Source organism: Pan paniscus, chromosome 18 (genome assembly GCF_029289425.2).
Source record: "Pan paniscus chromosome 18, NHGRI_mPanPan1-v2.0_pri, whole genome shotgun sequence".
In the NCBI taxonomy this organism is placed as follows: domain Eukaryota; kingdom Metazoa; phylum Chordata; class Mammalia; order Primates; family Hominidae; genus Pan; species Pan paniscus.
The window spans coordinates 77,669,865-77,696,682 of NC_073267.2; the positions used below are offsets into that span (position 1 = coordinate 77,669,865).

Consider the following 26,818-nt stretch of genomic DNA (forward strand, 5'->3'; position numbering starts at 1 on the left):
CAGGGAAAGGCGCAGTAGGAAGGAAGTAGGGAAAGGAGCAATAGGGAGGAAGTGCGGGAAGTGATAACTTCAGTAGGCTGACATCCAGAGATATGTACCAGGGAGGGAGATAGACATCCTGACACAGAGAGAGATGTTTGGATATGTGGAGAGATACAGATACACATAAACAGAAATGTGCCTCTTTGTTTTAAAAAATCAAATTATTATTTTTTGGTTATTTTTGTTAAGTTCATACACATAGTTGAGAAAAATTTACAGTTTTATAAATTATAAGAATTTGTCTTTTTCAAAAAAATATGGGAAACCAAAATGAAGATAAGATAGATTTTTAAATTTTATTTTATTTTATTATTATTATTATTTTTTGAGACAGAGTCTCGCTCTTTTGGCCAGGCTGGAGTGCAGTGGTGCAATCTTGGCTCATTGCAGCCTCCGTCTCCTGGGCTCAAGCATTTCTGCTGCCTTAGCCTCCCTAGTAGCTGGGATTACAGGCAAGTGCCACCATGCCCAGCTAATTTTAGTAGAGATGGGGTTTCACCATGCTAGCAAGGCTGGTCTGGAACTCCTGACCTCAGGTAATCTGCCCACCTCGGCCTCCCAAATTGCTAGGATTACAGGCATGAGCCACCGCACCTGGCCTTTATTTTTATTTTCTAAAATTTATTTATCTTTAAGCATGTACCACCTTTGGGAAATAAAATAGATTTTATTCTAAAGATGAAATAATTATTTATTAAGCACTCACCATAACCAGAATTGTAACTTACTAAATGAAGTTTTATTTTGTAATACATTGTTTCAAAGATCAAAGGAAGAAATGTTGGTGCTGGCAAAGAAGCCATTTGAATCATTGCTTGGCAATAATAGCATGGTGACATGCATCTTTGTGTGTTTTGTTTGTAGCACATCTTCATTACCTCCACTAGACTGGCCTTTACCAGCTCATTTTGGACAATGTGAACTGAAAATAGAAGTGCAACCTAAAACTCATCATCGAGCCCATTATGAAACTGAAGGTAGCCGAGGGGCAGTAAAAGCATCTACTGGGGGACATCCTGTTGTGAAGGTATGAGACTTTTGGGGCTTGTTTTGCAGATACCATACACCTAGTGATGATTAGACAAGTCTATTCAGTTAGGTACTAGAGAGTGCAAAGATCATAAACTCAAAACTAGAGAGCCTCTGTTGTTTTGGGGGCTTGTTGATGTGACTACACTTGTGCATTGAGTTATATTTGCTAGGCTAAAAGATGTTCTTTCTGGACTGACGTTTCCTTCTGGGGAGACTCTGGAGAAAGATTACAGTGGCCAAATAGCCGTTTTTCTGACAAACAAATATGGCCGTATTATATTTATGAATAAAATATATGCTCATTTAAAATTTAATACAGGCCGGGCACGGTGGCTCACGCTTGTAATCCCAGCACTTGGGGAGGCCGAGGCAGGTGGATCACTAGCTCAGGAGTTCGAGACCAGCCTGGCCAACACAGTGAAATCCCGTCTCTACTAAAAATACAAAAATTAGCAGGGCGTGGTGGCGGGCACCTGTAATCCCAGCTCTGCGGCAGGCTGAGGCAGGAGAATTGCTTGAACCCGGGAGGCAGAGGTTGCAGTGAGCCAAGATCGTGTCGCTGCACTCCAGCCTGGGTGACAGAACTAGACTCTGTCTCTAAATAAATAAATAAGTAAAATTTAATCAGAAAAATAGGAAGGATAAAGCAACAAATTACCCAAAATCTAACCCTCTCAGAAATAAGCAGTGTTAACATTTGATTAACATTCCAGATAACTCTCTGTGTGTATATTTAGTGGAAGACTGAATGGATAGCTAGAAAAATGAATGGATTTTTTTAAGGAAAGAATTTTTTAAGGAAAGAGATTACATCTGTAATCCCAGCACTTTGTGATGCTGAGGCAAGTGGATCTCTTGAGCCCAGGAATTTGAAGCCAGCCTGGACAATATAGTGAGACCCAGCCTCTACAAAAAAATACAAAAATTAACTGGGCATGGTGGTATGTGCCTATAGTCCCAGCCATTCCAGAGGCTAAGATGGGAAGATCAATTGAACCTGGGAGGTTGAGGCTGTAGTGAGCTATGATCATGCCACTGCACTCCAGCCTGGGGAACAGAATGAGACCCTGTCTCAAAAAAAAAAAAAAAAAAAGGAATTCCTAAAATATCTTTCTAAGGTCAAAAAAAGAGATTAAATACATTATTGAGAGATGAAGTTATTGTTTCAGATTTAGATGGCATAGATTGACTTCTACTCTGAAAAGTAAAGTAATTGTCTGTCTTAAACTTCCTTCCCCTTTTCTACTCTTTACCTCCTGAATTTTCTTGCTTATGCTATTTTTCCTTTCAAATTTACATCCTCCCTAACTTCTCCCCCAATTATTTAGCCTTAGTTCTATTTCTAGTTAGATTCAATGCTCACTACTACTACTTTTTTATTTCATTAAGTTTTTTTTTGTTTTTATGTAAGGAGGGCTTTGGATTCTATGTTCCATGGGTTCTTTCATGTTTGAAAATGTGTTTGTTGCCTTTATATACTAAAATATAGAAATGGCTGTAGTTAATAATCTCTTAGAACTGTGTAGATATTTTTCTCTCGTCTTAATGGTATTTATTGAATACTGTAGTGGAAAAACTAATTACACTGAAGTGATTTTCAACAAATAAAATCTACAAACTATCATCTCTTTTATGAGCTATGCTTTATGATTATTATCTGATCATGTTTTATAGTTCTTTACGTATAAAGATTTACATTTTAGATGGGTTTTTTTAATGATTTGTTATTAAGAAACGCCAGGAAAACAAAACATAAGAATTTTGTCATTTTGTTTGTAAGAGTCATATTTTGTTGTTAAATGAATTTATTTCATTTTGATAAAGTAAGCAGATTTATTGCTTAGTTTTCTATATCTTTTAGTTTTCATAGCAATCAACAAATTATTTACAAGTGTATAAATGAACAAGTCTTTTGGGAGGGTACATGATTTGTTTCCACAGTTTTCCTTTAATGAAAAAACCGATGCATGTGCTGTGGTCAAAAGAAAAAAACAACGTTAAAAAACATAATTAAAAAAATAATTTTAAAAGATTAAAAAAACAAAAACAAAAACTGAGCCAGGAACAATGGTGTGTGCTTGTAGTCCCAGCTACTGGGGAGGCTGAGGCTTAAGGATCGCTTGAGGCCAGGAATTCAGGGCTGTGGTGTATGATGATTGTGGCTGTAAATAGCCACTGCACTCCAGCCTGGGCAACATGTCTCTTTAAAAAACAAAAGCAGAACTGGTGCTGTGGCTCATGCCTGTAATCCAGGTGACATGGTGGGCTGGGATGCTAGGTGAGAGGATTGCTTGAGGCCAGGAGTTTGAGACTGGGCAACAAATAAATAAATAAAATTAGCTGGACATTGTGGCACACCCTTGTAGTCCCAGCTACTCCAGAGGCTGAGGCAGTAGGATTGCTGGAGCCGGGAGTTTGAGGCTGCTGTGAGCTACGATTGTGCCACTGCACTCCAGCCTGGGCAACAGAGACCAACCCAGTTTCTACAAAAAATTTGAAAAATAGCCAAGTACAATAAGTAGCATGTGCCTGTAGTCCCAGCTCTTTCAGAAGCTGAAGTGGAAGGATCATTTGAGCCCAGGAATTTGAGGCTGCAGTGAGCTATGATCACACCACTGCACTCCAGATTGGGTGACAGAACAAGGCACTTCTCAAAAACAAAGACAAAACAGCTGAGTCTCTCGTTAAGGGGAGACTACAACTTCTGGTACCAGCAGTTTTTATTTTCTTCTTGTAAATGACTTTTTGTTTTCTAACTTACTGATTGAAGAATTATTTCATTATACTTGAAATAGTTGACTTAACCAGAGTATGTCTGAATGTTAATAGTTCTTTATCAGTCTTTCCCAGTACTTTTGATGCTCCCTTTCAATCTGAGATTCTTTCTTGCTTCATGCCAGAAAAATGTACATATTTCCTTTCCCATATATTTTGTTGTTTACTTAAGTGACTCTAATTATTACTCAAATGTTGGCTTATCTTAGGTCTTGTTATGTTGCCCAGGCTGTTCTTGAACCCTTGGCCTCAAATGATCCTCCCACCTTGCCCGCCGCTCCCCGCCCTTTTTTTTTTTTTTTTTTAAGAGATAGGCTCTTGCTCTGTCACCTAGGCTGGAGTTCAGTGGCATGATCATACCTAACCGCAGCCTCAAACTCCTAGAATCAGGGCATTCTCCTGCCTTAGCCTCCCGAGTAGCTGGGACTGCAGATGCATGCCACTGCATCTGGCTAATTTTTTAATGTTTTTGTGGAGACAGTCTTGATTTGTTGCCCGGGCTGGTCTCAAAACTCCTGGCTTCAAGTGATCCTCCTGCCTTGGCCTCCCAAAGTACTGGGATTATAGGTGTGAGCTGCCAGGCCTGGCTGATTTCTCTCTTTTCTTGTGGTGGGATAGTATTCAATTGTGTATATATACCACATTTTAGAAATCCATTCATCCACTGACGAACACTTATTTTGGTTCCATATCTTGGCCGTTATGAATAATGCTGAAAGAAACATAGGAGCACAAATATCTTTTTAATCTACTGATTTCATTTCTTTTGGATATATACCCTGTAGTGGAATTGCTGGATCATATGGTAGTTCTGTTTTTAATTTTTTGAGTAACCTCCATACTGTTTTCTGTAATGGCTATACTCACTCACATTTCCATAACAGTGTGCCAGTGTTCCCTTTTCTCCTTATCCCAGCCAGAATTTTCCTTTTTTTGCATTTTCATAAATAGCCATGCTAACTGGAGTGATATTATATCTCATTGTGGTTTTGATTTGCATTTCCCTGATGATTAGTGATGTTGAGCATTTTTTTATATACCTGTTTGCCATTTGTTTGTCTCCTTTTGAGAAATGTCATTTTAGATCCTTTGCCCACTTTTTAGATTATTTGGGGTTTTTTGGCTGTTGAGTTGTTTGAGTACCTTGTACATTCTTAGTATTAGTCCTTTGTTGGATGAATAGTTTGAAGATATTTTCTCCCATTCTATGGGTTGTCTCCTCATTCTGTTATTTCCTTTGCTGTACAGAAGCTATTTAGTTGATAGAGTTCTATTTCTCTGTTTTTATTGGCTGTGATTTTGTAGAATTACTCATAAAATCTTTGCTTAGATCAGCGTTATGGAGCTTTCCCCCTGTGTTTTCTTCTGGTAGTTTTATAGTTTTGGATCTTAAATTTAAGTCTTTAATCCATTTTGAGTTGATTTTTTTGTATATGATGAAAGATGGGTTTCTAATTTCATTCTTCTGCGTGTGGATATCCAGTGTTCCCAGCATAGTTATTGAAGAGGGTATCCTTTCCCCAATGTATGTTCTTATTAGCACCTTTGTCAAAAATGAGTTAGCTGTAAATACAGGAATTTATTTCTGTGCCCTCTATTCTGTCACATGAGTCTGTCTGTTTTTATATCAATACTGTGCTGTTCTTGTTACTGTCATTTTGTAATATATTTTGAAGTCAAGTAGTGTAATGCCTCGGGTTTTGTTCTTTTTGTTCAGTTAAGCTTTGGCTCTTTGGGGTCTTTGGTGGTTCAATTTAAATTTTAAGATTGTTTTTTCTATTTCTATGAAGAATGTCCTTGGTATTTTGACAGAGATTGCATTGAATCTGTAGAATGTGTTTGGTAGTGCTTATTGATACATTCTTACACAACAACAACTTTTTTTGTTTGTTTTTGTTTTTTGAGACAGAGTCTCACTCTGTTACACCAGCTGGAGTACAGCGGTGCGATATTGGCTCACTGCAGCCTCTGCCTTCTGGGTTCAGGTGTTTCTTCTGCCTCAGCCTCCTGAGTAGCTGGGATTACAGGCACGCACTACCATGCCTGGCTAATTTTTTGTATTATAGTAGAGACAGGGTTTTACCATGTTGTCCAGGCTGGTCTCGAACTCCTGACCTCAAGTGATCCACCCACCTCGGCCTCCCAGAGTGCTGGGATTAGAGGCGTGAGCCACTGTGCCTGGCCAACAAAACTTTTAAAAGACAAAACAAAATTTTAAAAGAAACAAGCCAGCAGATACCGAGCACAATCAAGGTACTTTTTTTTTTTTTTTTTTAAGTAGAAACAGGGTCTCGCTATATTGCCCAGTTTGGTCTTGAACTCCTGGAGTCAAGCATTCGTCTTGCCTCAGTCTTCCAAAGTGCTGGGATTACAGGTCTGAGCCACTGCACCTGGCCTAAACATACCACATTTATGTGTGAGGCTCAGACCAGTCTGGAATAACTGATGCCTTTCTCTCTCTCTCTGAGAATTTAAAATCCTCAGAATAGTGGACAAATCTACCAACTCTTCTCAATTGCTGGAGAAGAACCACCTCTGTTAATGGGAAAAAATGTGGTCTCAGAAGTGGGCATATACTGGTATAGTGTTCCATACATTGCACAACTCTGCAAATATGTTGGAATATGGAGAATCAGGTATCACTTCCACTTTCCCTTTTAAATGACGTGCTCTCATGTGTACTGCTTATTTTTCTCTCAATATTAGAAAAATAACTTTTAGATAGAGAGTAAAATGAAGTAGTATCACAATCTTCCCCCAATAATTAACAAAATAAACAAAATGTATGTGTGTGTAGGATGTGAGGAAACAGCCAAAAATCTATGGGTAACACCCAAACAAGCAAAAAAGAACACAAACTTTGATCTATAAACTTCAAAGAGTGGTGATAGAGGATGGAGGGTGGGGTAGGGTGAGGAATGTGTAATAGAAGAGATTCTGGTATAGTATATAGCAGAGCTGCTAACCCACACATACTTTCATCCATCAGGAAGAGTAATAAGTCAAGGAAAAACCCTCAAGAATAAAAGAATAAAAGATCCTTTACACTGCTAGTGGGAATGTAAATTAGTATAGCCATGATGGAAAACAGTCTAAAGGTTGCTCAAAAAATTTAAAAATAGAACTACCATGTGATCCAGCAGTTCCACTGTTGGGAATTCATCCACAGAAGAGGAAATCAGTATACTGAAGAGATCACAGTAGCCAAGATATGGAATCAACCTAAATGTCCATCAGCTGATGAATGAATAAAGAAAATGTGACATATATGCGCAATACAGTACTATTCAGGCATAAAAAAGAATGAAATCCTGCCATTTGTGGCAACATGGATGAACCTGGAGGACATTATATTAAATGAAATAAGTCAGGCACAGAAAGATAAATACTGCATGTTTTCACTTATATGAAGGGGCTAAGAAATTTGAGCTCATAGAAATAGAATTTTCGTTATCAGAGGCTGAGAAAGGATTGAGGGAAGTAAGGATGGGGAGAAGTTGGTCAATGGATACAAAATTACAGCTAGAGGGGAAGAATAAGACTTGTATTATGTAGCACTGTAGGGTGAATATAGTTAACAAAAATTTATTGTGGCGGGGCGCAGTGGCTCACACCTGTAATCCCAGCACTTTGGGAGGCTGAGGCAGGTAGATCACTTGAGGACAGGAGTTCGAGACCAGCCTGGCCAACATGGTGAAATCCTGTCTCTATTAAAAATACAAAAATTAACTGGGCGTGGTGGCACATGCCTGTAATCTCAGCTACTCAGGAGGCTGAGGCAGGAGAATCACATGAACCCATGGGTGGAGGTTGCAGTGAGCTGAGATTGCGCTACTGCACTCCAGCCTGGGCAGCAGAGTGAGACTCTGTCTAAAAATAAAATTATGTGTATGTTCACAAAGCTAGAAAGGATTTTGAATGTTAACACAAATGATAAATGTTTGAGGTGATATCTTAATCAACCTGATTTGATTATTATACATTATATACATGTATCAAAATATCACTATTTACTCCACAAATATGTATAATTATTACATGTCAACTAAAAAGAAGAACAAATATATCAATAAAGTATACAAACCTTAAGTTGTACAACACAATGAATATTTAATACGCAAGTATAAATACTCATAAAAATACCACACAGGTTAACATATAGAATATTTTAAGCACTTCATGAGTCTCCCTTGTACCCCTTCCCAGTTTATACCCCCAACCGAAGATAATCATGCTTCTCAACTCTCATCATCATATATTAGTTTTCTTATTTCTGCATTTTACATAAATGGATGTCCTGCTTTGTATCTAACATCATGTATTCAACATTATGATTGTGGGATTCATCAAATTTTTGTTGTTTATTTTTTTCATTGCTTTGTGTTATTCTAGTGTATGAATTTGCAAGTGTTTCTTTATCTGTTATCTTTTCATGGACATTTGATTTGCGTCCAGTGTTGGACAATATGTATAAAGCTGCTTTGTGCCCTTTTTTTAAAAAAAAAAAAACATGACTTTCGATGGACAAAGCATTCACTTACTTGGGTATATGTCTGGGAGTGTAGTTACTGATTTTCCAAAGTGGCTGTGCCAATTTATACTCCCAATCAGCCATATATAAAAGTTCTTATTCCTCCACCTTGTCACCAAGTGTTACACTAGTTAGTCTTTTAATTTTAACTATTATTGTAAAGATAAAATGGTATCTGGCTGTGGTTTTAATTTGTGATTTCTTGATTACCAATGATATTGAACATCTTAACATATTTATTGGACATTTGGATATCTTTCATGAAGTGTTTGTTCACATCTTTTGAACTTTTTGTGATAGTGGCACAATCACGACCCATTGCAACCTCAAACTCATGGGCTCCAGCGATCTTCCCACCTTGGCCTCCCAAGTATCTGGGACTACAGGCATGTACCACCACGCTTGGCTAATTTTTTAAATCTTCCTTATAGACAGGGCCTCGCTATGTTACCCAGGCCCATTGTCTGCCACTTGCTTGTTTTCTTGTCTGAAACTCTTGGCTTCAAGTGATTGATCCTCCCGCCTCAGCCTCCCAAAGTGCTGGAATTACAGACGTGAGCCACTGTGCCCAGCCAGCTCATCTTCGAATAATAACAGTTTTACTTCTTCCTTCTTAATTTTTATACTTTTTCCCCCCTTTTTCTTGCTTCATTGTATTGACTAGGACTTCTGATACATTGTTGATTAGAGGTGGTGATGGAGGACATCCTTGTCTTTTTCCCAAACTCAGGGCAAAAAAGGATTCATAGTTGTGCCATTAAGTAATTTGCTAGGGTTTGTTTTGGGGTTTTTTGGGGGGGATGGGGGATACCTTTTATCAGACTAAGGATATTCTTTTATTCTAATTTGTTGGGAGGTTTCTATTTTTGTTTTTTGAATTCATGAATAGGTGTTGAGTGTTGTCAACTGCTTTTCTTGCAGACTTGTTTTCTATTTTAAGAATACAAGAAGCAAACCATGCAGCCAGTGTCTGCCACTTGCATGTTTTCTGTAATGTGGTAACTTAATATTAAAGTAAAATAGAGATAATGTTCTTTTATTATTAAATTGGACTGATACAGTCTCTTTTTTTTATCGTTTATGGTTAGGAAGTGTAGAATTATGTAACACTGTTAAGAATCTCCCTCCAGGTTCTCATTTTTTGGGGTTTTACACATCCACGATATCTTTGTGTTGGTGGCGGGGGACTTCATAGTGCCTTCAGAGTGCACAAGTGAGAAATAGATGCAATTTAATCTCAAATGAAACTGAATTGTGGCCGGGCGCGGTGGCTCACGCATGTAATCCCAGCAATATGGGAGGCCGAGACGGATGGATCACAAGGTCAGGAGATCGAGACCATCTTGGCTAACACGGTGAAACCCCGTTTCTACTAAAAATACAAAAAATTAGCCGAGCGTGTTGGTGGGCACCTGTAGTCCCAGCTACTCGGGAGGCTGAGGCAGGAGAATGGTGTGAACCCGGGAGGCGGAGCTTGCAGTGAGCTGAGATTGCGCCGCTGCACTCCAACCTGGGGGACACAGCGAGACTCCGTCTCAAAAAAAAAAAAAAAAAAGAAAGAAACTGAATTGTGTACTTGTTGCTGAGAAACTAATCTTTAATAAATTTAAAATAGTCTTTAATGAATATTTAATCAGATTATTTTACTTTTTAGTTCTTATCTAAATATGGAAGAACTGTCTGTTTAATTAAAGCCAATACCTTTTATTGAAATTACCTGGTGAAAATGCTCATTTTCAGTTATTAGAATTGGAAGAGACTTTTGTAGGTCTTAATTTTCTGAATTTTTTTAGATGATTTAATATAGATTATCTGTATGTTTTAAAATAATGTTTGGGTTTTAGAAAAATAGTTTAGGCTGGGTGCGGTGGCTCACGCCTGTAATCCCAGCACTTTGGGAGGCCGAGGCAGGTGGATCACCCAAGGTCAGGAGTTCGAGACCAGCCTGGGCAACACCGTGAAACCCCACTCTACTGAAAATACAAAAATTAGCTGGGCATGGTGGTGCATGCCTGTAATCCCAGCTACTCAGGAGGCTAAGGCGAGAGTATCACTTGAACTCGGGAGGCAGAGGTTGCAGTGAGCCGAGATCGCGTCATTGCACTCCAGCCTGGGCAACAAGAGTGAAACATTCCATCTCAAAAAAAAAAAAAAAAAAGAAAGAAAGAAAAATAGTTTGAAAGAATTTGCTTTACTGTGAACATTTGTCTAAAAAGTGCTTGAAGACAAAATACTACTTAAATTACTAATTTCAATGGCATTTTGTAGATTCGTGCTGCTATTAATTGTAATAATTTACTTTTTGTAGTGTTTTGTAGTTTACAAAATGTTTTCCCAGAGTTTACTTTTTTTTTCTTTTTTCTTTTATGAGACTGTCTCACTCTGTTGCCGAGGCTGGGGTGCAGTAGTGCAATGTCAGCTCGCTGCAACCTACACTTTCTGGGCTCAAGCAATCCTCTCCACCTCAACTTCTCCCGTGGCTGGGACTACAGGGGCAAACCACCACACCTGGCTACTTTTTGTATTTTTTGTAGAGATAAGGTTTTGCCATGTTGGGCAGGCTGGTCTCGAACCCCTAGGCTCAAGTGATCCACCTGCCTTGGCTTCTCAAAGTGCTAGGATTATAGGTGTGAGCCACCACGCCTGGCCTCAGAGTTTACATTTAATCTTTACAAAAGTTCTTTGAAAAGGGCAAAGCAAGTACAGTCATATGTCACTTAACACCAGGGATATGTTCCGAGAAATGCATCACTGGGCGATTTCCTTGTTGTATGAACACCACAGAGTATAGTTATACAAACCTAGATGGTATACCCTAATATGTGGTATAACCAGTCACAGTGGCACCATGCTTGCAGTCCCAGCTACTTAGGAGGGTGAGGCAGGAGGATTGCTTGAGTCCAGGATTTAGAATTAGCCTGGGCAACATGTTGAGAGCTTGTCTCTTAAAAAACAACAACAACAAAGATTTACTTAAGAAAATATGGTATAAAATATTAAAAATAGTATACTTGAATAGAGCCCTTACCATTAATGGAGCTTGTAGGACTGGAAGTTGCTCTGGGTGAATCAGTGAGTGAATAGTGAATGAATATGAAGGCCTAGGACATTACTGTACACTGCTGTAGACTTTCTAAGCACAGTACTCTTAGGCTGTACTATGTTTATAAAAAAATTTTTTTCTTTAATAATTAACTTTTTCGCTTTATAAGTTGTGAATTTTAAAAAAATCTTTTGTCTTTTGTAGTAACACTTAGTTTAAAACACAGACACGTTGTGCAGCTGTACAAAGATATTTTATTTCTTTATCTCCTTATTCCATGAACTTTTTTCTATGTTCAAATTTCTTATTTTTTATTTTTTTTTACTTTTAAAACTTTTTTGTTTAAAATGCTGACACAAACACACACATTAGCCCAGGCCTTCACAGGGTCAGGAACATCAAGATGTCACTAGGCAATAGGACTTTTTCAGCTCTGTTGTTACCTGTGGGACCACCATTATATACGGTCTGTCACTTACCGAACCACTGTTATGTAGCTCATGACTGTACATTTTACAGGTGATCTGAGGTTATGTATGTTGTAATTGGCAGAGAGGTCTTAAGCCCAGGTCTTTTGACTGTCGTTTCTCTTTCTGTTTTACCATATTACTTCTTACACTGTAATTATCTCATAATTTCTTAGTATATTTCATTTTCTTTCTTTTTTTTTTTTTTTGAAACAGAGTCTTGCTCAGTCACCCAGGCTGGAGTGCAGTGGCTCGATCTCCGCTCACTGCAAGCTCCGCCTCCTGGGTTCACGCCATTCTCCTGCCTCAGCCTCCCGAGTAGCTGGGACTACAGGTGCCCGCCACCACGCCCAGCTAATTTTTTTGTATTTTTTTAGTAGAGATGGGGTTTCACCGTGTTAGCCAGGATGGTCACGATCTTCTGACCTCGTGATCCGCCCTCCTCGGCCTCCCAAAGTGCTGGGATTACAGGCGTGAGCCACCGTGCCCGGCTGTATGTTTCATTTTCTAAAACACTTTCACGTTATCTCATTTAATTCTCCAAATAAACTCTTGTAGAAAGCCTAGTCTTTGACTTAAAGTCAGATACTCTTTCTCTTACTTTAAAAAAAAATTTTTTTTTCTTTGAGACGGAGTCTCGTGCTGTTGCCCAGGCTAGAGTGCAGTGGCCCACATCTCAGTTCACTGCAACCCCTGCCTCCTGGGATCTAGTGATTCTCCTGCCTCAACCTCCCAAGTAGCTAGGATTACAGGCACCCACCAACACACCCACCCAGTTAATTTTTGTATTTTTAGTAGAGATGGGGTTTCGTCATGTTGGCCAGGCTAGTCTCGAACTCCTGACCTCAAGTAATGCACCACCTCAGCCTCCCAAAGTGCTGGGATTACAGGTGTAAGCCACCGTGCCTGGCCCCTGATAAAAATCTTAATGCTTGTTTACTATTATTATAGTTCAAGCTCTCCTTCCTTGGATTAATCATGGTAGCCTAACTACTGTAACTAATAATCCCCAATTCTCAGTGGTTTAAGACCAAAAAAATTTTTTTAAAGTTTATTTTGCATTTTCTTTCAAATTGTTGCTCAGGAATCCAAGATACGTTCATCTTTTGATGTCGTCTTTGATGCACAGCTTCTACTGTCCATGGGAAAGAAGAAGGTGTATGGAAAGCACTCAAGATACTTAACTACATTAACCTGGAAATTACTATCAATTATCACCACTTACAATTTTTTGGCTAGAAGTAGTCACATGGCCCTACTTACATGCAGAAGTACTGGGAAAAGTAGTCCCTGGCTGGGCAGCCTTTCCTCATCAAAACTCTGTATTCTGTAGTATAATATAGAACTCTATACTTAAATCTTTGGTGGTTAGTGTGCTATGCCACATGCTCCACACAGGAATAAATCATGGCTAAGTCACTAATACGGGCTCTAGAGCCAGACTGTTTTGGTTGAATCCTGGATTTTACTGTATCCTTGACCAAGTAACTTAACCTTTCTTTCTAGACCTTTTATTTAATCGTTCATTGCTTAATTTATTCACCTATCTATCCATTTACTTATTCGATATGTATTTTTTGATTGCTCACTACGTTATAGACAATATTGTAGGTGCTAGGGATGCAGAGATGAACAAGAGAGACAAAACTCCAGTCCTCAAGGGCCTTTCTCACTTTATACTGAGAGAGACAATGAGTAAATAAACAAAACATTAAAATATAGTAAGTGCTATATTGGAAATTAGTATTGATGCGATAGAGGTTAATTATGAAGAGAACTTTACCTTGGGATTTTTTCTTTATAAAATGAGAATAATATATAATAATATCATCTACCTAAGAGCTGTTGTGAGGAGTAAATGAAACATTGTGAGGAACATGGCGTGGTACCTTGCACATTGTAAATGCTCAGTAAAAGTTAGCTAGTATTATTACTTAGGTTTCTTTGAACAGTTTGACCAACACTTCAACACTGATGAAGAGTATGTAGCAGAATAAGATATCTACATTGGCATCCTAGAATTAAGCTAGGTTTGTTACTGACATTTTAAGGAGTTGTGAATTAATGGGCTAGTGATATGTGAAAATGGAAAGTAGAAGGGTACTTAAACATCAGTTATAATGATCTTCCTGTTATTCTGCAAAGGACAATTTCAAAAGAGCTAAGAAATTTCTGAAATACATATTTTTTGAAATGATGAGGGAATGCAAGCTGTGGTGCTGTTGGAAAATACCACCTACCTTGTAGCCAACTGACAAATTAACTTTTTCTTTTCTTCAAAATAAGTTATCTGATTCATTAATGTGGTCACCAAATAATACATTCAAAGCAGTTTGCTAATGTAGCTGGGGGTTCACTGAGGGAAATCAGACATGTTGACTACTCCCATGAATTTTATTGTCCATTGAGACTTGCAAATAAGATAGTACCAATAAAGTATGATAAATGTTTAATGGAGGAAATTCAGATCTTTGTGAGAGCAAATAGAGACCTGAAATTTGATGGAGTTGAATCAGGTACTTATTTTTTATTTCTACAAGAAAGAAGAGGGATTTTTATTTTTAAATTTTTATTATTATTATTTTTTGAGACAGAGTCTCACTCTGTCACCCAGGCTGGAGTACAGTGGTGCAATCTTGGCTCACTGCAACCTCTGCCTCCCAGGTTTAAGCAATTCTCATGCCTCAGCCTCCCAAGTAGTTGGGACTACAAGGCTCATGCCACCACGCCTGGCTAGTTTTTTTGTATTTTTAGTAGAGACAGGGTTTCACCATGGTGGTCCGGCTGGTCTCGGAACTCCTGGCCTCAGGTGACCCGCCCACGTTGGGATTACTGGCATGAGCCACTGCGCCTGGCCAGAAAGGGGACTTCTTATTTGAAGATAGTGTCTAGCTAATTAATAAGCAGACATCTAGGGAAAAGGTAGATACTAAGGAGGGAAAAGTATTAAGTAGAGGGAAGGGTTTAGAGCTGCACTGTCGAAAAGTGGAATCCAGAAGCCACTAGCTACACGTGGATATTTCAATTTAAATTAAACTGAAATTAAAAATTCAGTTATTCAGTTGCATTGACAACATTCCAAGGTTTAGTAGCCACATGTGGATACTGACTATATTTTCTTTTCAACAGATGATGTCAGAGCAACTGGATATCCGTAGGCAAGAAAATAAGCCTTGACATAAACCTTGTATCTTATAAAATTAATACAAAATGATCATGGATTTTTTTTTTAATTGGAGATATTTTACCCAAAAGTCTGTTGAAATAAAAAAAAAAAAGGAGTATTTTAGTGACTGCAGAAAGTTATCTTGGACAGTGCTGGTTTAGAAGCCCATAAGACAGAGAGACTATATAGTATGTTAATGAATTATTTATATATTTTATTTCAGTAGCTTTTGGGGTACAAGTGGTTTTTTGTTAAATGGATATATTGTGTAGTGGTGAAGTCTGAGATTTCAGTGCACCTCTCACCCAAATAGTGTACATTGTACCTAATATGTAGTTTTCTGTCCTTCACCCCCTCCTATCCTACCCTCTTCTGAGTCTACAATATCCATTATACCACTCTTTATGCCTTTGTGTACCCATAGCTTTGCTCCCACTTATAAGTGAAAACATACTGACTTTCCAGTGGTATTTGGTTTTCCATTCCTGAGTTACTTCACTTTGAATAATGGCCTTCAGTACCATCCAAGTTGCAGCAAAAGACGTTATCTCATTTTTTTTATGGCTGAGTAGCATTCCATGGTGTAGATATACCACATTTTCTTCATCTACTCATGGCTGATGGGCATTTAGGTTGGTTCCATGTCTTTGCAGTTGTTAATTGTGCTGTGAATAATGTATGTGTGCAGGTGTCTTTTTGACATAATGACTTCTTTTCCTTTGTATAGATACCCGGTAGAGGGATGGTCGGATTGAATGGTAGATCTACTTTTAGTTTTTTGAGAAATCTCCATACTGTTTTCCATAATTGTTTTAATTTATAATTTACATTCCCATCAGCAGTGGACAAGTGTTCCCTTTTCATCACATCGATGCCAACATCTATTGTTTTCTTGGCTTTTTAATAACGGCCATTCTGGCTGGAGGAAGGCGGTATCTCATTGTGGTTTTAATTTGCATTTACCTGATGGTTAGTGATGTTGAGCATTTTTTTCATACGTTTGTGGGCCATTTGTATTTCTTCTTTTGAGAAGTGTCTGTTCATGTCATTTGCCTACTTTTTGATGGGATTATTTGTTTTTTTCTTGCTGATTTGAGTTCCTTGTAGATTCTGGGTATTAGTCCTTTATTGGATGTATAGTTTGCTAATATTTTCTCCCATTCTGTGGGTTGTCTGTTTATTGCGATGATTATTTCTTTCACAGTGCAGAATCTTTTTAGTTTAATTAGGCCCCATTTATTTATTTTTGGTTTTGTTACATTTGTTTTTGGGGTCTTAATCATAAATTCTTTGCCTAGGGTGATGTCCAGAAGTTTTTCCTAGGTTTTCATGTAGGATTTTTATGGTTTCGGGTCTTTTAAGTCTTTAATCCATCTTGAGTTGATTTTTATATGTGGTGAGAGACAGGGATCCAGTTTCATTCTCCTACGTGTGGCTGTCCTGTTTTCCCAGAACCATTTATTGAATAGGGTATCCTTTTTTCAATTTATGTTTTTGTATGCTTTGTCAAAGATCAGCTGGTTGTAAGTAGTTGGCTTTATTCCTAGGTTGTCTACTCTGTTCTATTAATCTTTGGGTAGTGTGGTCATTTTCACGATACTGAGTCGTCCAGTCTGTGAGCATGGGATGTTTCCATTTGTTTGTGTCATCTATGATTTTTTTCAGCAGTGTTTTGTAGTTCTTCTTGTAAAGATCTTTTACCTCCTTGTGTAAGTACACTTCTAGGTATTTTATTACTTTTGTTGTAGCTATTGTAAAAGGGATTGAGTTCTTGATTTGATTAGCTTGGTTGTTGTTGGTGGCGGTGTGTAGCAGTGCTACCGATTTGTGTACATTGCTTTTGTAACCTGAGGCTGCTGATTCATTTATCAAATCTAGGAGTCGGCCTGGCATGGTGACTCACGCCTGTAATCCCAACACTGGGAGGCGAGGTGGGTGGATCACTTGAGGTCAGGAGGAGTTAGAGACCAGCCTGGCCAACATGGTGAAACCCTGTCTCTACTAAAAATACAAAAATTAGCTGGGCGTGGTGGTGGGTGCCTGTAATCTCAGCTACTTGGGAGGCTGAGGCATGAGACTCATTTGAACCTGGAAGGCAGAGGTTGCAGTGAGCTGAGATCATGCCATTGCACTTCAGCCTGGGTGACAGAGTGAGACTGTCTCCAGAAAAGAAAAAAAAAAATCTAGGAGTCTTTTGGGTAAGTCTTTAGGGTTTCCTAGGTATATGATCGTATCTTGGGCAAATAGAGATAGTTTGACTTCTTCTTTTCCAACTTAAATGCCCTTTACTTCTTTCTCTTGTCTGATTGTTCTGGCTAGGATTTCCTGTATTAATAAATTACAAGAAATATGTAGTAGCCGCATGAAGTGGCTCACACCTGCAATCCCAGTACCTTATGGGGGCTGAGGAGGGAGGATCACTTGAGGCCAGGAGTTGAAGACCAGCGTGAGCAATAGTGCGAGAACCTGTCTCTACCAAAAAATAAAAATAAAAAATTTAACCAGGCATGGTGGTACCCACCTTGAGTCTCAGCTACTTGGGAGGATTGCTTGAGCCCAGGAGGTTGAGGCTGCAGTGAGTTATGCACTGTAGCCTGGGAAACAGCAAGACCTTGCTTAAAAAAAAAAAAAAAAAAAAAAAAAGGAAAGAAAGAAAGGCTATATAGTTATAAAATTGGGTTTTATTTATCTAAAAAATATTAGCATTGTAGGAATTACTTGAGATACGTTACTTTTTTCAAAATGTGAAAATCAGCTGGAATTGTCAATTTTTAATTTAAAATAGGTAATAGTAACTCTATGTAACATACTGTTTATAGACAAAGATGAGTATTCTTTAAGAGGTTTTATATTGTCTTTTTAGTAAATAGTGCTGGAGCAATTGGACACCCGTAAGGCAAAAGAATAAACCTTAACCCAAACCTCACATCTTTCTCAAAAATTAATTCAAAATGGGTTGTGGATTTAATTATAAAACACAGGTCAGGAGCGGTGGCTCACACCTGTGACCCCAGCATTCTGGGAGACTGAGGCGGGCAGATGACCTGAGGTCAGGAGTTAAAGGCCAACCTGGCCAATATAATGAAGCCCCATCTCTACTAAAAAATAACAAAAATTAGCTGGGCATGGTGGTGCTCACCTCTAGACCCAGCTAGTCTGGAGGCTGAGGCAGGAGAATTGCTTGAACCCAGGAGGTGGAGTCTGCAGTAAGCTGCTATCACACCACTGCACTCCATCCTGGGCAACAGAGCGAGACTCCATCTCAAAAAATAAAATAACCTAAAAAATAAAGCATAAAAGTATGAAACTTTTAGAAGAAAACAGGAGAAAATCTTTAAGATCTCAGGCTAAGCAAAGATCTCTAGAACATAATACCAAAAGCACCATACCTAAAAGAAAAAAATTGATAATTTGGATTTCATCAAAATTAAAAACTTTAGCTCCGTGAAAGATGCTATTAAAAGGATGAAAAGACAAGCTACAGACAGGGAGAAAACATGTGCAAAGCATATATCTGTCAAAGATCATAGAATGTATAAAGAACTCTCAAAACTCAACAATAAAAACAATTCAGTTAGAAAAGATGCCAAAGACATGAACAGACATCACCAGCCATTAGGGAAATGCAAATTAAAACCACATTGAGTTATCATTACATACCTATTAGAACAGCTAAAATAAAAAATAGAATACTAACTGTTGTCAAGGATGCACAGAAACTGGATGCTTCATAAACTGCTAGTGAGAGTTAAAATGATACAGCCACTCTGGAATATAGTTTGTTAGGTTCTTAAAAAACTAAGCTTCCCTTATGCCCCACCAATCTCACTCTGGGGCATTTATAACAGAAAAAAAAAAAACTTATGTTTACACAATAGGTATACTAATAATATTCGTAACAACTATGTATTATCATTATCATCATCATTATTTTTTTTTGTAGACACAGTGGTTCACCATGTTATCCAGACTGGTCTTGAACTCCTGAGCTCAAGTGATCCATCCACCTTGCCCTCCTAAAGTGCTGAGATTACAGGCGTGAGCCACTGCGCCTAGCCTCAACTTCATTTTTTTATTTTTTTTATTTTTTAGATGGAGTCTTGCTCTGTCACCTAGCCTGGAGTGCAGAGACTCCATCTCAGCTCACTGCCACCTCCGCCTCCCAGGTTCAAGAGATTCTCCTGCCTCAGTCTTACGAGTAGCTGGGATTACAGGTGCCTGCCACCACGCCCAGCTGATTTTTACATTTTTAGTAGAAACGGAGTTTCAACATGTTGGCCAGGCTGGTCTGGAACTCTTGACCTCAGGTGATCCACTGGCCTCAGCCTCCCAAAGTGCTGGGATTACAGGTATGAGCCACCGCACATGGCTGCCTCAACCTGATTTTTAAAAATTTTTTTCGTAGAGATGGCAATCTCACTATGTTGCCCAGGCTGGTCTACAACTCCTAGCCTCAAGTGATCCTCCCACCTTGGCCTCCCTGCCGTGGGATCACAAGCTTGACCCACTATGCCTGGCCTAACAACCAACTTTTCTTTCTCTCTCTCTTTTTTTTTTTTTTTTTTTTTTTTGTGATAGGGTCTGGCTCTGCAGATTGCAGATCACCCAGGCTGGAGTGCAGTGATGCGATCTCAGCTCACTGCAACCTCAGACTCACAGGCCCAAGCCGTCCTCCCATCTCAGTCTTCCTAGTATATGGGACTACAGGTGTGTGCCACCATGCCCAGCTATTTTTATGTTTTTTGTAGAGATGGGGTTTCACCATCTTGCCCAGGCAGGCTGGTTTTGAACTCCTGAGCTCAAGCGATTCATCCACTTCAGCCTTCCAAAGTGCTGGGATTACAGGCATGAGCCTCCACGCCCTGCCACACTTTATTTTTAATAGCCCAAGGTTAGAAACAAACCAAATACACGAATAAACTCTGGTGTATCCATACAATGTACTACCACTCAGCAATATAAAAGAATAAACTGTTGATACATGCAACAACTTGGACAGTTCTCCATAGACTTACGCTGAGTGGAAAAAAGTCAATATACTGTATGATTCTATTTATGTAATATTTTCAAAATGACAGAACTGTAGAGATGGAGAATAGATTGGTGCCAGGAAACAGGGTCAGGTTGAGGGGTGCAAATATGAAGGGGTGGCCCAAGAGAATTTCTTCATATCTTGACTGGGGTAGTAGTTATTTGAATCTATATATGGGATAAAATTGCATAAAACTATATACACACATACAAATGAATGCACGTAGAACAATGACAACTGAATAAGATCTGTAGTCTAGTTAGCAGTATTGTATCAGTGTCAATGTCTTGGTTTTGATACTGTGCTAACTACAGTTCAATATTGTGGGTATATGTACTGTATTATAGTTGGGGGAAACTAGGTGCAGGGTACATGGGGCTATAGTATCCCTTGTCTGCTTGGGATCAGAAGTCAGAAGTGTCTTAGATTTTGGATTTTTTCAAATTTTGGAATATTTCCAGAATACATACTGGTTGAGCATCCCTGATTCAAAAATTTGAATTCCAAAATGTTCCAGTGAGCATTTACTTTGGGTGTCATATCAGTGCTCAGAAAGTTTCAGATTTTGGAGCATTCTGGATTTTCAGATTAGGGATATTCAACCTGTAGTACATATACATACTATTTTTGCAACTTCCTATGAGTCTAATTATTTAAGAAGAATAAAAGTTTTAGCCAGGTGTAGTGATGTGATTCTGTAATCCCAGTTACTTGGGAGACTGAGGCAAGAGGATCACTGCTTGAGCCCAGGAGTTTAAGGCCAGCCTGGGCAACATAGCAAGACCTTGTCTCCCAAAAGAAAAAAAAAAAGGATTTTTTAAAAAAAGCTTATATATTATACAGTGGTAAGTTTTATTAAGGTATACATATTTTGAATCTTATCCCAAAAGTTACTGAAATTTGAAAAATGAAGTTTGTATTATTTTTTCATTTTTATGCATACTTTCATTTTAAGCAATTTATATTATAGAAATTTAATTTTGTATTTTTAGTATTTCTACAGTGTGTTGTCATGGGTCTAATATATTTAGAGCCCATTCCCCCAACTAATCAGCAGAACTGATAATGGAACTGCTCTTATTGAAGTTGCTGTAGTCTGTCCTGTAGTGACCTTCAGGCTTTAACCCTCCAGCTTTAGTTAAATTAAGCAGGCACAGACCTTTGCTATGGAAACGATACAGAAACATAACAAACAACTTGGCTTACTTTCTTCTGCGAAGCAGAGGGTGGACTGAAGAGAATACTGATACTGGTGAAAGTTTTTAGAGACTAGTGTTAACAGTAGTAGTAATTTATTTATTGCCTACAACATAAATGCTTCTCTGGAAATCAGATGGGATAATAGTCTAATTAGTTTATTTGATCTTCCTTTAAAAGTCTCTCAGATAGAAAGGCATAGCCCTATTTTTCTTATGGTATTATACATCTGGAACAGATGTTGGTCAAAATATGTGTTATGAAATATATTCCCTTTGAAATCTTATATGAGTGATTACCTTCCCCCAACATCAGTTTATTTTATCAAAGTATAAAAAGCAAGTGGCTTATGACTTTGCGAAGCTGTTATACATGTCAGCCATCTAATATGACTAGGATTCTTTGGTATAGAGTACTTGCCAGTATGTTATTTGATATCTGGATAACTTAATAGGTAATAGCAAAATTTTTTATTTGTATTCTCTATTTTAGATTTAACTACCTCATTTTGACGAGCTACTTTAATGCCTATAATTTTTTTGTTTGTTTTTTCTTTTTCTGTATAAGAGCAAATTGCCTACAGTTCTTTTAAAAATAATGTATTGACTAACTTCATGAGTTATTTTGCTTCACCAAATTGTACTCTGTTATTCTAAAATTTATTCTTTCAACAATGATTGAATGCCTGTAATGTGCTAGGCGCTCTGCTAGGCTCTGGAGATAACAAGATGGATACTGTCCTCTTCACAGTGCTCACAGGCAAGTGGTAAAGTTGTTGCTGTTTATTTCTCCACTTGATGAACAGTTGGTCATGTAGAATAATTTGTTAAATTTATGATTAAACATGAAAGAGCAACAAGTATACCAAAAAGGAATGACTAATCACTGAATAGATGAATGTGAGGAAGTTGCCTAATCATTGTTAGCTTCAGATTCTTTATCTGTGAACTGAAAAAAAAAAAAAAAGACATATAGTCCACAGGAGTTTTAGGATGCAGTGAACTATAACCACTCTCTACCTTCATTTTTTTTACCTCTGGGTATAAATCTGGATGAATCTCACGTGGCATTATTACTTACCCCATCTGCCGCCAGATAAACCAAAAGAGTAATGGCTGAAATTTGTTTTTGCACAGATACACATAAAATATATGCCCAAACTTTTCCAATTTCTTTCTAGTTATTGATTTATTTAGGATTTATTTATTTATTTATTTAGAGATGGAGTTTTGCTCTTGTTTTGCACTCCAGGCTGGAGTGCAATGGCGCGATCTCGGCTCACTGCAACCTCCGCCTCCTGGGTTCAAGCGATTCTCCTGCCTCATTCTTCCTGAGTAGCTGGGATTACAGGCATTCGCCACCATGCCCGGCTAATTTTGTATTTTTAGTAGAGATGGGGTTTCTCCATGTTGGTCAGGCTGGTCTCGAACTCCCGACCTCGGGTGATCCACCTGCCTAGGCCTCCCAAAGTGCTGGGATTACAGGTGTGAGCCACCGCGCCTGACCTAGGCTTTATTTTTGTTATTGTGATGATATTGACATTTTATAGTTTTATGGAATAGTTTCCATAATTAAAGCTTTGAAATTTATTAATTTTACACTAAAATGTGTAAAAAAATTACAAATGAGAATACTGATAGATTTCTTGACTACATAAAAATTAAAATATTTACAGAAAATGGAAACATAAATGTAATAAATTGAACAGGTTTACTTTCACTAAACATAAGACAGCTGTAGCTTAAGCCTGCTGGCAGGTGAGAAAGAACCAATAAGCAAGCAGCACAAGTCATTTTGCATCTGAGAACTCTGGAAAGGTTCAGGAATTTGACGTACTGGATATCTCTGAAAGCGGGATGTGAGGTGAGACTGAAAACAAGAAGATTGGATAAAAAGTCTATAAAAGAAGGAGTTAAGACCGGGCACGGTGGTTCACACCTGTAATCCTAGCACCTTAGGAGGTTGAGGTGGGTGGATCATTTGAGGACAGGAGTTTGGGACCACCTGGCCAACATGGTGAAACCCTGTCTCTACTAAAAATACAAAAAAATTAGCCGGGCATGGTGGCTCATGCCTGTAGTTCCAGCTACTCAGGAGGCTGAGGCAGAAGAATTGCTTGAACCTGGGAGGTGGAGGTTGCAGCACCACTGCACTCCAGCCTGGGCAACACAGCGAGACTCCATCTCAAAAGAAAAAAAAATTAAATTGAATTTAAAAAGGACTTAAATTTCCCAGATGTTTCTTTCCTGTGTGGTACAGCCTAGTGATAATGCCTGTCTTACCCTGAGAGAATCTGGTGATTCTATAGAGAGAATGAAGTGGAGGTTCTAGATTCTAGGAGCGCTAAAGGCAAGGCTTAATGATCTGTTCTTAAAATGGGGTGGGGGTGGAAGGGAAGGCATAATGGAAGTCTGCATACTGAAGAGTGAGACCTCTGACCATTTTATTAGTTCCCACAATGCTTGCAATAGGTTTACTATGCTCCCTAGGCAGAAGACTGCAGGATGTGTTTTAGGCAAACTCACTGGTCCAGTAGAAGAGACCTGTAGATTCTAAGAAATAAACTTTACTTTTAACATGTTTAAATTACTGTTACTTTGGATTTTTGTTTATGCAGCCAAACTTAATCTTAATATAAAAGGCAATTATTAACTGTAACCAAATAAGTTGTATGAAAAAGGAAATATAATTAAAATACACTACAAGGCTGAGCTGCAAGTAACATGTATCCAGTTATAATGCAAACACTGAAAGTTCAAAAGATAATATATCTAACCTTGAAAAACATTAGGAAATAGCAGTATTAACATGTTCCTTAGAAATATGGAAGTAAGTTCCAAAAGAAACAGTGAAAAGGGTTACAAATGGTTCCCTTTTGAGGAGCAGAAATTGATCCAGAATTGGTGATAAATGGAAAACAAAACCATATTTATAACTTGTAAGGCAGACAAAGGGTTAATATGCTTAGTATATCTAAAGGGCTTGTAAAATTAATAATACTAAAATAGAAACAGAAAATGAGCAAATCATATAAACAGCCACAAAGGGGAAAAGTTGTCTGTGTAGACTATTACCACTTCTCTGTTCTTTGCTTTTTTGATAGGTTAGAAGTAGTTTTCTTATTTATTTGATATTTAATAAGATTGAGCATTTTTCCATTTATTTATTAGCTATTTTTTCCTGCTTTACATGCTCTACTTATATCCTTTGAGGAGGGTACTTGGAATTACGATTTGTCATCTTCCTTGAATCTGGAATTGTTTCTGCAGTATGAATTATAATAATCTTGCCCATTGCAAAACGTTATTATAAACCTTTGGTGGTTATATCCTGAGGTCTTTGTGCCTCTTTGGTTACAAGTCTTCTAGATCAGTGTTTCTCAGCTCTATCAGACCCAGCCCCACTCTCAAAAAAAGCCCCACATCCATTTTGTAATGCTACTTTATTAACTTGAAATGGAGATTTAAAGATAATACAATTAGGCCAGGCACAGTGGCTCATGCCCGTAATACCAGCATTTTGGAAGGCCAAGGCAGGAGGATCACTTGAAACCAAGAGTTTAAGACCAGCCAGGGCAACCTAGTGGGACTTCTATATCTACAAAAAAAAAAAAAAAAAAAAAAAGCTAGGTTTGGTGGCACACTCCTGATGTCCTAGCTACTCTAGAGACTGAAGTGGAAGGATCCTTTGAGCCCAGAAACTCAGGGTTGTGTTGAGCTATGATTGTGCCATTGCACTGTAGCTTAGGTGACATAACGAGACCCTGAATAAAAAAAAAAAAAGTGATATAATTGACTACACATATAATTTTAAGAATATCAGTTATAATGCAGTACTATTAAGAGAAAAATAAATATATAAACTAAATTATAGTTGATGTGGTTTGGCTATGTCTCCACCCAAAATCTCATCTTGAATTGTAATCCCCATAATTCCCATGTGTGAAGGGAGAGGCCAGATGGGGGTAATTGAATCACTGGGGTGGTTTCCCCATGCTGTTCTCTTGATAGTGAGTTCTCATGAGATCTCATGGCTTTGTAAGTGTTTGGTAGTTTTTCCTGTATTCATTCTCCCTCCTGCCACCTTGTGAAGAAGGTGCCTTGGTTCCCCTTTACCTTCAACCATGACTGTAAATTTCCTGAGGCCCCCCCTAGCCATGGGGGACTGTGAGTCAATTAAACCTCTTTCCTTTATAAATTACCCAGTCTCGGGCAGTTTCTTATAGCAGTATGAGAATGGACTAATACAGTAGTTTAAAAGTATGGCTGGGCATTGTAGCTCACACCTGTAATCACAGCTACTTGGGTGGCTGAGGCAGGAGGACATTTGAGTCAAGGAGTTCAAGACCAGCTTAAGCAAAACAGTGGGACCCCATCTTAAAAAAAAAAAAAGTTTCAAAGTGAAAAGCCTTGATAATGACTATAGAAGACACAGTGAAGTAGTTGGACACTTACACTTGCTTGATAATGACTATAGAAGACACAGTGAAGTAGTTGGACACTTAACACCTGCACTATCAGTGTGAGTGTTGCCAGGTACAAAGGCAGGCGTGTTGGTCATCACCCTAAATTCGCTGAGTGGCATTACTGACAATGACATGATTTTTTGAAATGATGAACTCTTTACATGGTAGGTTGTACTCATGAAAAATTCATGTATCTTAAAATTGCATCTTTTGGGGGTATTAATATATACTAAGGAGTTCTAAGTTTATAAACATTTTCCTTATACATGAATGTCTGATGGGATATTCTCAAATTCTGTGAGATGTAGACTATTCACTTTGAAGAACTATAGTTATCCCATGTATTGAGATAAAGTTGAATCTCTGGCCCTTTCTCCTTAAGTATCTGTAGTGCACCCCACTTATCATGTTGACAACTAAACGCATCTTCACAACATTTAAAAAATGCCTCTGCTCCACCACCACCCTCCCCTGCAGAGGGTGATACTGTCCAAGTTAAGAAATACCATTCTAAGCCGGGCACAGTGGCTCACACCTGTAATCCCAGCACTTTGGGAGGCCGAGGCGGGTGGATCACCGGAGGCCAGAAGTTCGAGACGAGCCTGGCTGACATGGTGAAACCCCGTCTCTACTAAAAATACAAAAGTTAGCTGGGCGTGGTGGCAGGCACCTGTAATCCCAGTTACTCAGAAGGCTGAGGCAGGAGAATCACTTGAACCCGGGAGGCAGAGGTTCCAGTGAGCCTGGATGGTGCCACTGCACTCTAACCTAAGTAAGTGAGGCTCCGTTTCAAAACAAAAAAAAAAGGCTGGGCGCAGTGGCTCAACGCCTATAATCCCAGCACTTTGAGAGGCCAAGGTGGACGGATCACTTGAGGTCAGGAGTTCAAGACCAGCCTGGCCAATGTGGTGAAACGCCATCTCTACTAAAGATACAAAAAAAAAAAAAAAAAAAAAATTAGCTGGGCATGGTAGTATGTGCCTGCAGTCCCAGCTACTAGGGAGGCTGAGGCAGGAGAATCGCTTGAACTGGGGAAGCAAATGTTGCAGTGAGCCAAGATCACGCCAC

At 38.6% G+C, this 26,818-nt stretch overlaps 1 protein-coding gene across 9 annotated transcripts in view; it reads left to right on the top strand.

Moving 5' to 3' along the window:
• The window catches only part of NFATC3 (nuclear factor of activated T cells 3), a 147,846-nt gene that overhangs the window by 43,375 nt on the left and 77,653 nt on the right, over positions 1-26,818 (top strand). For all 9 annotated transcript variants that reach the window (XM_034940507.3, XM_055100358.2, XM_034940512.3 and 6 more), the window contains exon 3: positions 907-1,069. In XM_034940507.3, the coding sequence (XP_034796398.1) occupies positions 907-1,069 (163 nt within the window). The remainder of the gene's footprint in view (positions 1-906; positions 1,070-26,818) is intronic.